The 14,801-nt window shown below is 45.3% G+C and overlaps 1 protein-coding gene across 3 annotated transcripts in view; it reads left to right on the top strand.

The window, feature by feature from the left end:
• GPR161 (G protein-coupled receptor 161) overlaps window positions 1-14,801 on the top strand; it is a 43,916-nt gene that overhangs the window by 12,247 nt on the left and 16,868 nt on the right. Inside the window, exons 1-2 of one of the 3 annotated variants that reach the window (XM_008067595.2) lie at window positions 5,433-5,463; window positions 13,104-13,521. The exons of 1 other annotated variant lie outside the window; for it this stretch is intronic. In XM_008067595.2, the coding sequence (XP_008065786.1) occupies window positions 13,148-13,521 (374 nt within the window). In that variant the 5' untranslated portion in view covers window positions 5,433-5,463; window positions 13,104-13,147. Of the gene's footprint in view, window positions 1-5,432; window positions 5,464-6,062; window positions 6,087-13,103; window positions 13,522-14,801 lie in introns of those variants that run through there. One more of the 3 variants, XM_021717373.1, reaches the window with a different exon arrangement.

The following is a 14,801-nucleotide window of genomic DNA, read 5'->3' as shown; positions in this document are numbered from 1 at the left end:
ATTGTAGAGATGAGGTCTCGCTGCCCAGGCGGGTCTCGAACCCGTGGGCTCAGGCAATCCGCTCACCTCAGCCTCCCAAAGGCGCGGGATTACAGGCTGAGCCACCGAGCCGGCTTCTTCCCTTTTTCTAAACGCTTGCCTCCAGAGCCTCAGACTCGCTCTCTTCCCTGTGATTCCCGCTGGTGGCGGGGTTTCTGGCAGGCTGCAGTGGGCCCTCTGCTGTCCTTGTTGACTGGGATACAGGAGGGCAGGGAAGGCGGCTTTTCATACTGCTGGTGGAGGCCTGGGAGGGAGGCCAGGTGCCCTTTTAAAGCAGTCCCTGATAGTCTGACTGAGAGTGCAGGCTTGCTCAGGACTGTGCGTGCCTCACATTCTCCAACATGCCACAGCAAAAACTGCCAAGGGGCTTTCCTCACGGAAAGTAGAGTTGGGTTTTCCCACATGTCCTGGGGGAGTCGTCCCACCTGCTAGGTGGGTGCGGTGGCCTGAGTGGTTTCACCCTGTAGGCTCTGCCTTGGAAGTCACCGCTGCTTTAGTTCCTAGAGAGCAAAATTCATGCCGGACAAGGCCTCGGTTTCTTCATCTGCTGCAGGCAGGTTAGATGAGATGTTTTCTGAGGTTCTTCCTAGCAATGGCGGAGGAGCTGTGAAGACAGCTGGCTTCATTCATTTCATGATTCCCCAGACCCTGTGAGGGAGAGACATTGCAGAGAAGAGACCCAAATATAATTTTTTTCCATTTTTTTTTATTGTGGCAGAATACATATAACATAAAATGTATCATCTTAGCCATTTTTAAGCATATAGTTCAGTGGTATTAAGTGCATTCACATGTGTGACTGTCACCACCATCCATCCACAGAACCCTCCCTCTTGCCCAGTGAAAATTCTATACCCACTGAATGGTAACGTCCCCTCTTCCCCAACCCCCGGCAAGCACCATTCCGTTTTCTGTCTCTGTGATATTGACTACTGGGATATCTCATATAAGTGGAATCTTAAAGTATTTGTCTTTTTTGGTGACTGTGTTATTTCAGTTAGTATAATGTCCTCAAGGTTCATCTGCATCATAGCATGTGTCAGAATTTGCTTCCTTTTGTTATTTTATTTTAATTTATTGATTGATTGATTGAGTCAAAGTTTCACTCTGTCACCCAGGCTGGAGTGCAGTGACACATTCAAAGCTACTGCAGCCACGACCTGCTGGGCTCAGGTGATCTTTCTGCCACAGCCTTCCAAGTAGTTGGAATTACAGGCATGTGCCACCAAGCCTGGCTAATTTTTAAATTTATTGTAGAGACGAGGTCTTACCAAGTTGCCTAGGCTTGTCTCGAACCCCTGGGCTCAAGCAATCCTCTTGCCTTGGTCTCCCAAAGTGCTGGGATTACAGGTGTGAGCCTCCATGCCCAGCTTCCGTTCTTTTAAAGACTGAATAATATTCCATTACATGTGTGCACACAGTCTGCCTATCCAATCTTTCCTCAATGGACATTTGGGTAGCTTCCATATTCTAGCTATTGTGAATAATGCTGCTAAGAACATGGGTGCACAGGAATCTCATAGCGAACCTCTTTTCAGTTCTTCGGGTATATACTCAGAAGTGGCTGTGCTGGATCATATGGTAATCCTATGTTTAGTTTTTTAAGGAACTGCCATACTATTTTTCACAGCAGCTGTACAATTTTATATTCTCACCAACAAAGTACACAGATTCCAATTTCTTCACACCTTATTTTTAATTTTTATTGTAGCCATCCTGATAGGTGTGAGGTAGTATCTCATTGTGGTTTTGATTAGCATTCTCCTAAGTGATTAAATCTTTTCATATGCTTATGGGCCATTTGCATATCATCTTTGATGAAATGTCTATTCAAGTCTGCTCCTATTTTTGAATTGGGTTATTTGTATTTTTGTTGGTAAGTTTTAAGAGCCCTCTATGTATTCTGGATATTAATCCTTTATCAGATACAGGATTTGCAACTATTTTCTCCCATTCTGTAGGTTGCCTTTTCCATTGTTCAGAGTGTCTTTGGATGTACAGAATGTTAAAATTCTCACGAAGTCCAATTTGCCTGTTTTATCTTTTGTTGCCTGTGTCTTTGGTGTCATATCCAAGAAATCCTAGCCAAATCCAGCGTTGAGACTTGGTATATTTTTGTTTTCTGCCCAAGCCTCAATCTCCTTCCTACCCCATCTGTTTGTCTCTTAATTTTTTTCAGCAAAGTTATTAGACCAATAATCAATAGAAGATTTTCGCCCTCCCACGTTTTCATCTATTCATTCATTCATCCCATAAGCTGGGGGCGTATTCTAAGTGGAGCCAGTGGGGAAGAGCTGGGGGTGTGCAGTACCTCTGGCTGGCCAAGGGCTGTGAGAGGATGTCAGGAAGGGGTTGGTAGTGCCGTGAGGCTGGACCACCTAGGCTCTCAGCTGCCATGGGGAGTGAGTGGACTGAAGATACATGATAGACTCACAGACACAGGACCGAGCTGTAGAGCGGCTGTTCTGTTAAACTGGTCACTTAACCTTTCTGAGCCTCAGTCTTCCCATATCATTTATTTAACAAACACTTATGTGGCCCCAGGCACAATGTGAGTCCTGTGTAAAGATGAACGTGTTCACTGCACCCACCAACCCTATGAGGTAGGTACCCTTTCATCCCTATTTTACAGATGGGGAACTTGGTGCCCAGAGAGGTTAAGTAACATATCAGGGCCACAGAGAGTCCATGTTCTTCGCCATTATGTTAAGCTACCTCTTTAAAATGGGGAGGAAGAGTCATCTCACCTCCAAAAGTTATTCAAAAAATCAAGTGAGATGATGTGTGTAATAATGTCATCTTTTGCACCATATTTTGCAAATACTACTTAGTTAATAATAATTACGCAACACTCTCAAGGTTCTCAAGGGTATAGGGAGGAGAAAGAAATGGGCCATGGATTGAACCTTGGGAATGTCTCTGTGGAGGAGCCAAGAACTTGGATCATGCCTTGTGGGCAGGGTCACCGTCCACAGCAGAAGCCGGAGACTCCCGGCCTGTAGGCTTCTAGTGACGCTCACAGAGGCTGCTGGGGAGAGCAGTGAGGTGCTCAAGTCAATCCTGTGCTTGCAGAGAACACCAGAGTCGGGTCTCCACAACAGACCGGGTCAGAATCCCAGGATTATAAGGCCATTCGGAGCTCCTCCAACTCCAGCTTTTCCTCTCCTGGTGCGTTTTCCCAGAGCTCGGACCTCCTCCATGTGTTAAGTGAGAGGTTTTGAACTAGGACATTCCTAGATTGGTGGTGCTTGTGGAAGAAGAGCAAAGCGCCACGGACTGCAACGGACCCTGGGGGTTGACTGGGTGGGCACACCCCACCTCCGGGGTTGCGGAAGCCAAGTTTCTGCGCCTGCCATCTCTGGAGCAGTGCTCAGGTGAGTGCTGGCGAGGGTGGAGGGAGTGCAGGGAGGGAACCTCAGCACCTGCTGTGCAGACCCAGGGATTCTGTGATCTCTTTCTGGCTCTCAGTGAGTTGTGAGGCCTGGTGTGTGGGCAGGACGGGGGCGGGGGTTCCCTCTCTTTACCTCAATTACAGAGTGATTATTAGAATCTTCTTCCCAACCTACCCCCCAACTACTCCCCTCCCCCACCGCTCCAGCGAATGACTGATGTGTATTAAAGTGCTTTGAGGTGCTGAGAGGAAGAGGTCCCCTAGTTTGGCCGGATTAGCAGCACAGTGACCTCACCCCGGCTTGTGGTGTTTGGGAATATTCCCTCAGCTGGAGGGTCATTTATCTGAACATCATATGCACCTACCTGTTTGCATTTGATTTCTCTAGAGGAGAGCATGTGGTGGTCCCAGCTTCTCAGGCTGGTCAGGTCTTCATAAAGATTGACCGTGGAAGCACGGGTGGGAAGGCGGTGGTGCAGCCTGCTCTCTGTTTGTCTGTCTGTCTCTCTATTGCTTTTCCTTTCAGTCAGGGTCTCACTCTGTAACCCTGGCTGGAGTGCATGCCTCAGCCTCCTGAGTAGTTGGGACTACACAGGCAGGCGCTACCATACCTGGTCTCCCTATGCAACCCAGGCTGGTCTTGAACTCCTGGGCTTAAGTGATTCTGCTACCTCAGCCTCCCAAAGTGCTGGGATTACTGGTGTGAGCCACTGTGCCCGACCCTGGGATAATTTCTGATAGATTAATTAATCTTTTGTCAAGACTGGGCACGGTGGCTCACTCCAGCCAGGGTGACAGAGTGAGACCCAACCATAAACAAACAAACAAACATACACACACCTTTGTCTAGCTTCTCAGAGGAGCAGCGCAAGGCGGTGCATTTGGTCAGGGCAGGATGGCGTGAGTGTGGATTCTGAAACGCCTTGTGTCTGGCAGCAGAACTGCCCAGGAGAGTGGAAATGTGAGTCACACTCGAATGTGCTGCCATCAATGGGCCCTGGCTTGTCAGGCTCTGGGTAAGCTGGCTGCCAGCCAGAGCCCCCACTGGCTGGGGCATTCCCAACCCCTTCCCTTGTTCTTTGGAGATACACTCTGGAGGATTTGCTGGGGCTTGTGCCTTCTTTACTCCAACCTCCTGGCAGAGACTGGGATTTGGGATTTCATGGGGCGGGCAGATCTTTGGCCCACATTCCGCCTCAGCCTCTGGGGAGGGTTGGGCCAGAAGATCTGAGGCCTGCAGCCAGCCTGGCCACTCTGTTTCTTCAGCTCGTGGGTGTGCCCGCGGATAGGTCAAGTCGTACTTTATCCTCTTTTTCCATCTCCTGGATTGGAAGTTTTACATTCTATTTTTATTCTTTTAGCAGTTACCTTTATAATGTTAACATTCGTATTGGACTTAAATCACACAGTTTTGAAGGCATTCGTTGACAAATAATTATTGAGTGACCTACCGTGTCCCAGGCACTATCAGGGTGCTGAAGAAACAGCTGTAACCGAAGCCTCTGTCTTGAATACATTCTAACTGGGAATGTTTTTACTCCAGTCACACCTTTAAGAGCTTTCATCTTCAGTTAAACAGGAGGAATAAGGTTTTGCGATCTATCGCACACATGGTAATTGTAGTTAATAATGTAATGCATACTTCAAAATTGCTAAGGGAGATTTTAAATGTTCACATCACAAAATAATAAGCATGTGAGGTGATGGATATGCTAGTTAGCCTGATTTTTTTTTTTTAACTGGAGTCTCACTTTGTTGCTCAGGCTGGAGTGCAGTGGCACGCTCACGGCTACTGCAGCCTTGACCTGCTGGGCTCAGGCAATCCTTCTGCCTCAGCATTCCAAGTAACTGGAACTACAGGCATGTGCCACCATGGCAGGCTAACTTTTTTTTTTTTTTTTTTTTTTTTTGAGTTGGAGTCTCACTCTGTCGCCCAGACTGGAGTGCAGTGGCTGCTCCCGGCCACCGCAGCCTCGGCCTGCTGGGCTCCGGCGATCCTTCCGCCTCAGCCTTCCGAGTAGCCGGAATTACAGGCATGTGCCACCATGCCCGGCTGATTTTTTGATTTATTGTAGAGATGAGGTCTCGCTGCCCAGGCGGGTCTCGAACCCGCGGGCTCAGGCCATCCACTCACCTCAGCCTCCCAAAGGCGCGGGATTACAGGCTGAGCCACCGAGCCCGGCTTTTTTTTTTTAACTTATAGAGATGAGGTCTTGCCAAGTTGCCCAGGCTGGTCTTGAACCCCTGGGCTCAGCCAATTCTCTCACCTCGGCCTCCCAAAGTGCTGGGATTATAGGCGCGAGGCACCATGCCCGGGAAAGCCTGATTTAATCATCCTATAGTGTATACATATATCCAGATATCACATTGTATCCTATAAATATATGCTATTATTTGTCCATTGAAAAGAAAATGAGAACTTCTGTATTATTTAGTATTTCAGTTTTATCTACTTTTAAAAGCTCTCGTATTAGTCCATTTTATAATATTTGTGGTTGATGTTTAACTTTTTTTAATTAGATTTTTATCTTTTGAGTTGAAGTTTCACTGTTGCCCAGACTAGAGTGCGGTGGCACAATGGCGGTTCACTTGGGCCTCAACCTTCTGGGCTCAGGTGATCCTTCAGCCTCAGCCTCCCAAGTAACTGGGACTACAGGTGCGTGCCACCATACCTGGGTAATTTTTTTTTTGGTAGAGACAGGATCTTGCTATGTTTCCTAAGTTGGTCTCAAACTCCTGGGCTCAAGCAGTCCTCTCAACTTCAGCTTCCCAGAGTTCTAGGATTACAGGCATGAGCCACTGCACTCTGCTGCCTGGCCATGTTTAATGTCTTAAATTTAAATTTTATTTTTTACGGTTCTTATTTAGACGTATTCACATATTTGTTTTCTAACAGTTGAGTTCTTGCACCCAACCCCTTATCTTTCTGTTCGGTTTCCTTCTTCATGAAATATATACTTAAGTAGGTTATTCAGCGAGGAGTCTTGTGGCCATTCAGGCATTGTTGGCCTCAAAAATGTGTCTGTATTCTCTCAAATGGTATTGTAGGACTTTAGGGCAAGAATTATTTTCTTAGTACTTTGAAGATATTCCACCGTTTTCAGGCCTTCATTTTTGCTTTCAAAGAGTCTGCTCTGTATTTAATTGTTACTCATTTGTAGGCAAATTTGCTTTTTCTGTTTCTCTGTTTCTTAGTGTTTGTCCTTTTTAATAATGATGTGCCTTGGTCTAGACTTTTAAAACTTATTTTCAGAGCTTGAAATGCTCTTTCAATTTGAAGACTCATGTGTTTTTTTAATTCTTGAAAATATTCAGTCATACCTCTAAATTCTGTGAAAACATTAGGAGGATGGAGGCTTTTGACTCAAGTAACAGAAACTCAACTCGGAATAGCCTTAAAAAGAATTTTTAAAAATGTGCTGATTCATATAACACAAAGCTAGAAGGCAGGTGACTTTAGGATTTATTAATTTATTTGGTCAACGATCTAGCCTTTCTGCTTTGCCACACTCAGCATGTTAGCTCACCATCCCTGCTGGTCCCAAGATGGCTGCCACAGTTCCAAGCTCTCTTTTTCTCTTTGCCATTAAGGTCATTAAAGAGATCTCTCTTCCTAGTGTCTTTATGAGATCAGAGCAGCTTTTCCCAGAACACTTCCCCCATGCCCCACCAGACTTTTCTTCCTGCCTAACTTGCCAGAACTGCAAAGAAAATGTGGCATAGTGATTAGTTTAGATCAGTCAGGATCTAGATCCCAGAACTCAGGATAGAATCAACCTTCTTTGAGTACTTGTAGGAGGACTGGACATCAGAACAAAGTCAGAGGTCTACCACGTAGAAAAAACTGAGTATGGTTGTTGGGAAGATACCTAACAGTATCTACAACTCCTAGTCTCTCCAACCTCTTCTGATGCCCTTCTGTTGAACGTATGTTGGTTCTTCTTAGCCTGTCCTTCCTGTATCTTGACTTTTATTTCATATTTTCTAGTTCTTTCTGACTGTGTTCTGAGTAATTTCCCCAGATGATCTTTCTCTTTAGCTGAATCTGCTGTTTAACATACTCATTGAGTTTGTAATTTTGATGACTAAAATTTTAATTTCTAGAAGTTCTGTTTGGTTCTTTTTCTACAATTACATATTATTTTTTTCATGCTATTTTGTTCTTTCCTTATGGTTTTTATTTTTTTTCTTTTAAAACTTTTAATTGTATTGATTTTATAGACTCTTTCATATTTTTCTGTTATTTCAAGTTCTTGGAATGTCAGTTATCCTGTTTTTTGTTTTGCTGACTTTTCATGGAGTATTTACCATGTGCTCACTTTCATCAGGTGTTTTTGTTTGTTTTTGAGTGTGAAAATTCCCAACAGAGCCATTTTGTGTTTACTTCTGCCAACTTTAATTTTTACACAGGTTTGTTAGCTTGATTTTCGATACCACGAGGAATGTGTAAACTCGATTTTTGATTTCTTGTGGAAAATATTTTTGGTGTTCCACCCAAAGCTCCCAGTAAAAGACTATGTTTCTGCCACTTCCTTTGCCAATGAGAGGAATTTTTCGAATCCCTTTTCCATGAAGCAGGAAGCCTTTCTAGAACCTACTCTTCATGCAGAATATTGGTTCCACTTCTCTGCCAAAGTCATCCTCTCACATAACCTCTGCCCTAGGGGACTTGAACTAGAACTTGGTCACAGGTGTGAGATTACTACTCTGGCTTTGAGTTTTCTCTCTGTTTCTGTTACCTATGAATTTTCTCTTTCTTTTTTTCAAGTTTGCCTTTTTAAAAAAATTTTTTGAGTTATATTTAATTCAGTATTTCTATGCATTTGGAAAGATGTTCATATCAGCTAAGTCCACCACGCTGCCAGATGAGATTCCCATATGCTTTGCTTGGGTAAAGTGGTTATTCTTTATAAAGTACTTCCCAATTTATTCTCTTGTTTGCCTTTTATTTTATATTTTTACTTTCTTAACCTTTCTGAGTACGTTCTGGGGAACTTCCTATATTCCTTCAGATATAAATATAAAGTGTATATATTCATGTTGATACCTCCAATAAGTAACCTAACACTACAAGGCTCTTCCTTATCTTCCACTATTCTGCAATTTGTGTTTCCTTTCTCCTACAGGAAGAGACTTGGCTCCCAACACCAGCATGTATACTCAGTTACTCTACACTCAAAACCATAAAGTTATAATACCATTACCAACATCTAACCTACTAAGTAAGCTAAGTAGTTCTTTTGTCTATAGACTATATACCATTGAGGGGACACAGTAAAAATATTGTGTATAAAAGCTACTTGACTTGATTCTCTTATCTGTATGGTTGTACTATCAATCTGATATACAGCAGGCCTTTTTTTTTCTGTCTAGAGTCTATTGTAGGTTTACTCTTTGCATCCATTTTGATTTAATTTTATTTTTTAGTATGTAAGACATATGCATGGTTCAAAAACCAAAACTGTAAAGAAATACTTTGAGAAATCTTATTACCATCTCTATCTTAATTTTTTACTCATCTGTCCTATGTTCTTTTTGAATGAACACATGTATGTATATTTGTGTGCATATATATTCTCATTTCAATTTCTTTCTCACTTATTTCTATTTTTTTTTTGCAACTAGTGCCTCAATTAATAAAAGAACCTTGTACATCTGTCTTTCATATTATAAACTTGCATGTTCAGGGTAAATGCTTAGATATGGAGAGGCTGGGCCAAAGGGTGTAGCATGGTTTGGATATGATTTGCTTGGCTCATGTTGACATTTGATCCCCAGAGTTGGAGGTGGGACCTGGTTCCTTTTTGAATGAACACATGTGTGTATATTTGTGTGCATAAATATTATCATTTCAATTTCTTTCTCACTTATTTCTATTTTTTTTTTGCAACTAGTGCCTCCATTAATACAATAACCTTGTACATCTGTCTTTCATATTATAAACTTGTGTATTCAGGGTAAATGCTTAGATATGGAGAGACTGGATCAAAGGTAGTGCCATGGTTTGGATATCGTTTGCTTGGCTCATGTTGACATTTGATCCCCAGCGTTGGAGTGGGACCTGGTGGCAGGTATTTGGGTTGTGGGGGAGATTCTTTATGAATGGCTTGGTGCCGGTCTTGTGGGAGCGAGTTCTTACTCTTAGTTCCTGCGAGAACTGGTGGTTGGAAAGAGCCTGGCACCTTCTCTCTTTCTCTTCTCTCAGCATGTGCTCTGTGCATGGCTGGCCTCCCCTTAGCCTTCCTCCATGAGTGGAAGCAGCCTGAGGCTTTCACTCGATACAGATCTCAGTGCCACACTTCTTAAACAGCCTACAGAACTGTGAGCTAAATAAACCGCTTTTCTTTATAAGTAACCCAGCCTCAGGTATTCCTTTATAGGAATGCTGATGGGCTGAGGGTGGTACATGTGTGTGCAGTTTTGTTATCTGTTGCCCAATTTCTCTCCCTCCAGCTGTGCCGTTTGCCTCCCGGGAGTGCAGTTTCCCCACACCCTTGCTGCAGAGAGTTCTGCCAACATTTTGAGTTTTTGCTGGTTCAAAAGGAAAGAAATGGTATCTCCATGTAGTTTTAATGTATATTTTTCTAATTTTCAGTGAAATTGAGCATTGTTTCCTATATTTAAGTACTGTAGTATATCTTTCCCAGTGAACTCTCTGCTTATGTCTTTGTCTTAGTCCATTTTCTATTGCTTATAATGAAATACCTGATGCTGGATAATTTATAAAGAAAAGAAATGTATTTCTTTCAGTTAAGGAGGCTGAGAAGTCCAAGGTCGAGGGTCCACATCTGGTGAGGGCCTTCTTGCTGGTGGGGACTCTGTAGAGTCCTGAGGTGGCTCAGGGTGCCATGTGGTCTCTATTCCTCTTCTTATAAAGCCGTTATTCTCCCTCCCGTGATAATACGTTGATCCATTAACCCATTAATCCATTAATTCATATATTAATCTATTCATGAGAGCAGAGCCCTCATGGACCAGTCACCTCTTAAAAGGTCCCACCTGCAGACTTGACATGAAGTTTCAACATGAGTTTCTCAGGGTATAGGCATTCAACCCATAACAAATATTTTCTCCTCCTACTTCATTTGTGTAATCATTCAAAGTCTGTTTTCTTCTTTTTTTTCTTCTTATAGAGACATGGTCTCACTTTGTTGCCCAGGCTGATCTGAAACTTCTGGCCTCATGCAGTCCTCCTGCCTCAACCTCTGAAAGTGCTAGGATTACAGGCATGAGTTCTCACTACTGCGCCTAACCTCAGAGTGTATTTTCTTAATCACCATTTTACCCTTGTGCAGTTACCTCAAGAATGATAGGCTTATGTAGAAACTTTATAAGAGTCAACAAAATCCAGAACTCACCAACTGAAGACAAAAACTAGAGTTAGCTTTACAAAGACACAGACATAGAAGGCATACCTATAAAGTATATTTATGCACAGAGCTGGAGTAACTAATATGTTGCATAACTAAATCAAAATTCAGAATCATTCAGCAGCCTGGAAATGTAGGTCAAAAAATACAAAATAAAATTTATTAGAGATAATGTTTTGTACTTAGGCTTAAAAACATTAATTTTTTCTGTTCAATATTGAGCCCTCTTGCCGTCACAGAAATTCATGTATGGATAAACTTTGGATGTGAGTTGGTCACACACTTACATAAGCGCCACAGAATGATATTGCTGCTACAGGAAGATGCATTCCTCGTATGAACAGTGGGAGTGGATTATCCTGATAATGGAGAACACTGCCCCTTTGGACTTAGCGCTTACCAGACCATATCCACAAATCAAGGGGGTCTTCGACATTCGAGAGCAGGTGCAACACGGGGAGGCTGGGTCAGTGAAGGCTCTGGAAACATAGAATGACACATGATCAGGCGCTGGGGAGGCTTCATCTGGAGAGAGCAGGCACGTGATTTTGAAGTGTTTGAAGGCTGTCAAGCAGAAGAGGGATTTGAATTATTTGCTGCTCCCGAGAGCAGGGCTGGGATCGTGGTCATAACCCACAGCACAGTCAGGCTCGCCAAAGGGGGAGCTTTCTGACATTTGGGACTGCTGGCCAGGGAAGGCTGCCTTCCCAGCCTGCATGCTCTCTGGGGTCCAGGGTGTTGGGATAGAGGCAGGTCCACCGGGAGGGGTGTGGGGATGGGCCCATTGTTGTGCACAGGCCGTTGAGGCCACAGAGTTCTTGTGGCCTGGCTCAGGAAAGTAGGCTTTTTTTGTGGTGTCATGTCCGTGTGAAGAAAAAGGGAAGGTGTGGAGAGGGGTCTGTGGGGGTTTTGGCTAACCAAAGTAGACGAGTTTTGGAGAAACATTCATCTGTAGGATTTAATGTTAAATTATGTCAGCCTTGAGTTTTAGCCAGTATCCCAAGTGAGTTTCCTGAGAGCAGGAACGGCACCTTCTAGAGGGTCCTGTCTGTGGACCAAGACTTTGCCCGGTGCCCCCACTTGCCCATCGACTGTTGGTGCTTACCCTCCCTCGCCGTGTCTGATGTCTCAGTATGAATGGTGCTTGAGGAAATGCTTCCCAGGAGCTCAGAGCAGTACCTGTGATACATAATCTTATCAACCTTTAGTGGCCCATAAAGCAAGTGGGGACAGGGTTACAGTGCAGGTTGTGATCCTGTCAGGGATGGGCCGAGGTCCTGCCTTGCTGGGAAGCTCCAGGTGGTATCCCTCTCCCCAGGTCAGGGCCCACCCTGAGGAGTTGGGGGTCTAAGGCAGCAGTCTGCACAGTGTCTCCCACAAGCTACTGGTAACAACCACCTTCCCCCCACCCCAGCCTGTAAAATGCAGATTCATAGGCTGTTCCTGTGCTCTCTGAGACAGGAAGCTCTAGTGGCGGCACTCAAGAATCACCTTTCTGGCCAGCTTGGTGGCTCAGCCTGTAATCCCAGTACTTTGGGAGGTCAAGGCGAGTGGATTGCCTGAGTCCGTGGGTTTGAGAACAGCCTGGGCAACTTGGCGAGACCTCGTCTCTACAATAAAATAAAAACCGGGCGTGATAGCGCGCGCCTGTAGTTTCGGCTACTTGAAAGGCTGAGGCAGAAGGATTGCTGGAGCCCAGGAGGTCGACGCTGGGGTGGCCATGAGCATGCATGCCACTGTACTCCAGCCTGGGCGAAGAAGTGAGACTCCAAGTCAAAAAAAAAAAAGAATCACCTTTCTGAAAATATGGGTATATATATATATACCATGGAATACTGTGCAGCCATAAAAAAGGATGAAATTATGTCCTCTACAGCAACTTTGATGGAACTGGAGAGCATCATCTTAAGTTGCTCAGAAACAGAAAACCAAACACTGCATGTTCTTATTCATATGTGGAGCTAAATGGCCACAAAGATGGAAATAACAGACACTGAGGACACCAATAAGGGAAGAGGGGAGAGGGCTAGGGTTCAGAATTTACCTTTGGGAGGTGAATGGGGGTGGTTAGACCAGAGGAGGAAATCGTCTGGGGATGCAGTGAGTTGCTTACAGCGTAGGTTGTAGAAAATAGGCCATTTAATGTAGCGTGTGAGAGGGGAAGACTGGCCGAGGGTCTGGATTGGCTGGGAGACCTGGGATGGGGTGCTCAGCCCCTGGGACCCTCAGCTTCCCCTTGTGAAGTGGATGCGGTGTGAGCTAATGGATCTTTTCCCGTCCCTGTGCCTGCCTTGTTTTTCCAGCTGCCCAGCATGCTCTGCCGACGCCACGCCGAGGTGCACTGACCATGAGCCTCAACTCCTCCCTCGGCCACAGGAAGGAGCTGAGTAACCTCACCGAGGAGGAGGATGGCGAAGGGGGCATCATCGTCACTGAGTTCATCGCCATCATTGTCATCACCATTTTCGTCTGCCTGGGCAACCTGGTCATCGTGGTCACTTTGTACAAGAAGTCCTACCTCCTCACCCTCAGCAACAAGTTTGTGTTCAGCCTGACGCTGTCCAACTTCCTGCTGTCCGTACTGGTGCTGCCTTTCGTGGTAACCAGCTCCATCCGCAGGGAATGGATCTTCGGCGTGGTCTGGTGCAATTTCTCTGCCCTGCTCTACCTGCTGATCAGCTCAGCCAGCATGCTCACTCTGGGGGTCATTGCCATCGACCGGTACGTTTGCTTGGGATCTGGGAGATAGAAGAATTGTGGAATGAGAGCTACTCGGGTGCAGGACCTTTCAGACAGCCTCCATTCCTTGGGGGGTTGTCTGTCGGGGCCTCTGTTGGGGGAGGCTGAACATGCAGAGTTCCGCCTCTGCGCCCCTCTCCTCACCCAGAGCACGTCTGGTTTTATCTGTTTATGTTGCATACATTTTTATTTTATTTTTTGAATTTGAGCCTAGGTCTCACTCTGTTGCCCAGGCTGGTCTCAACTCCTAGGTTCAAGCAGTCCTCCTACCTTGGCCTCCCAAAGTGCTGGAATTACAGGCATGAGCCACCACACCTGGCCGGATTTTGTTTTTCTAAAAGAGGATCCAAAAGTTCTAGAAACCTCTGATTCTCGGTTTACAGGTGAAGAAGCAAAAGCTAAGGAAGGCAGAGGTCAGAGGGGCGCTGGGTGCGGGCCTTCTGCCCCTGCTGCTATTTCTTCCAGCATCTGTCTTGCTTTGATTTTGATGGGTGGAGCCCTGACAGGACACACCCTCACTCCTTACAGTCCAGGACCGGAAGGAGAGCAGGGGAGGGAAGACAGCCAGAGAACAACTCACCCCTTTGGGAGGCTGTGTGCGTTTTTGGCAGGCCAGGCTGCTCCTGCCCTCGTGGGAGCCGGCATACAGGATGCTCCCAGCCACATCTTGCAGGTTCTTCAGGTCCCCACGCTATACTGGCAGATTTAGTTGTACAAGTCTTGTGGGCTTTGGCAGTGAGTTTCCAACAAATAGACGAGTTTATTGGGATTCAGCTGACGGTCAACTTCATTCGGCAAGAGCTGGGCTTCATGAATACAGGGAGGGCAGATTTGATGTCTGTGATTCACCAGGAGTTGGGGAGGAAGTTAGCAGTGGGGTCAGAGAAAACACAGAGCAGGTTAGCCAGGGATGTGGACTGACACAGGTCCCGGGCTTTCTTGAGACCATCAATTTTTCAGTCGCGGAGTGGGGGTTAGACTGCCCATCTGGAGCTCAAGCCTCATGGACCTGAGGTGGAATCCTGTGGGACCCCACGCTGGGCCACTGTAGGACTGATGAAGCCTTCAGTGAAAACGAAGAAATTCGCTTCTCTAGATGTCTTTTCCACCCAGTAATAAAAGTAATACAGACTTTAATGAATTAAATAAGATATACTCAGAATCTAATCCATCAGATGCAATCATGGTCTGTTTTTAGTATCTTTGCCTCCAATAGTTTTTGGTTGTATTCAGCAAATTTTTGAAATAAGCTCATGGCACGT

This window comes from Carlito syrichta, unplaced genomic scaffold, assembly GCF_000164805.1.
Source record: "Carlito syrichta isolate Samal-C Ts95f unplaced genomic scaffold, Tarsius_syrichta-2.0.1 Scaffold309719, whole genome shotgun sequence".
In the NCBI taxonomy this organism is placed as follows: domain Eukaryota; kingdom Metazoa; phylum Chordata; class Mammalia; order Primates; family Tarsiidae; genus Carlito; species Carlito syrichta.
The sequence above is the reverse complement of the archived record's forward strand: the minus strand, read 5'-3'. Positions and strand labels throughout refer to the sequence as shown.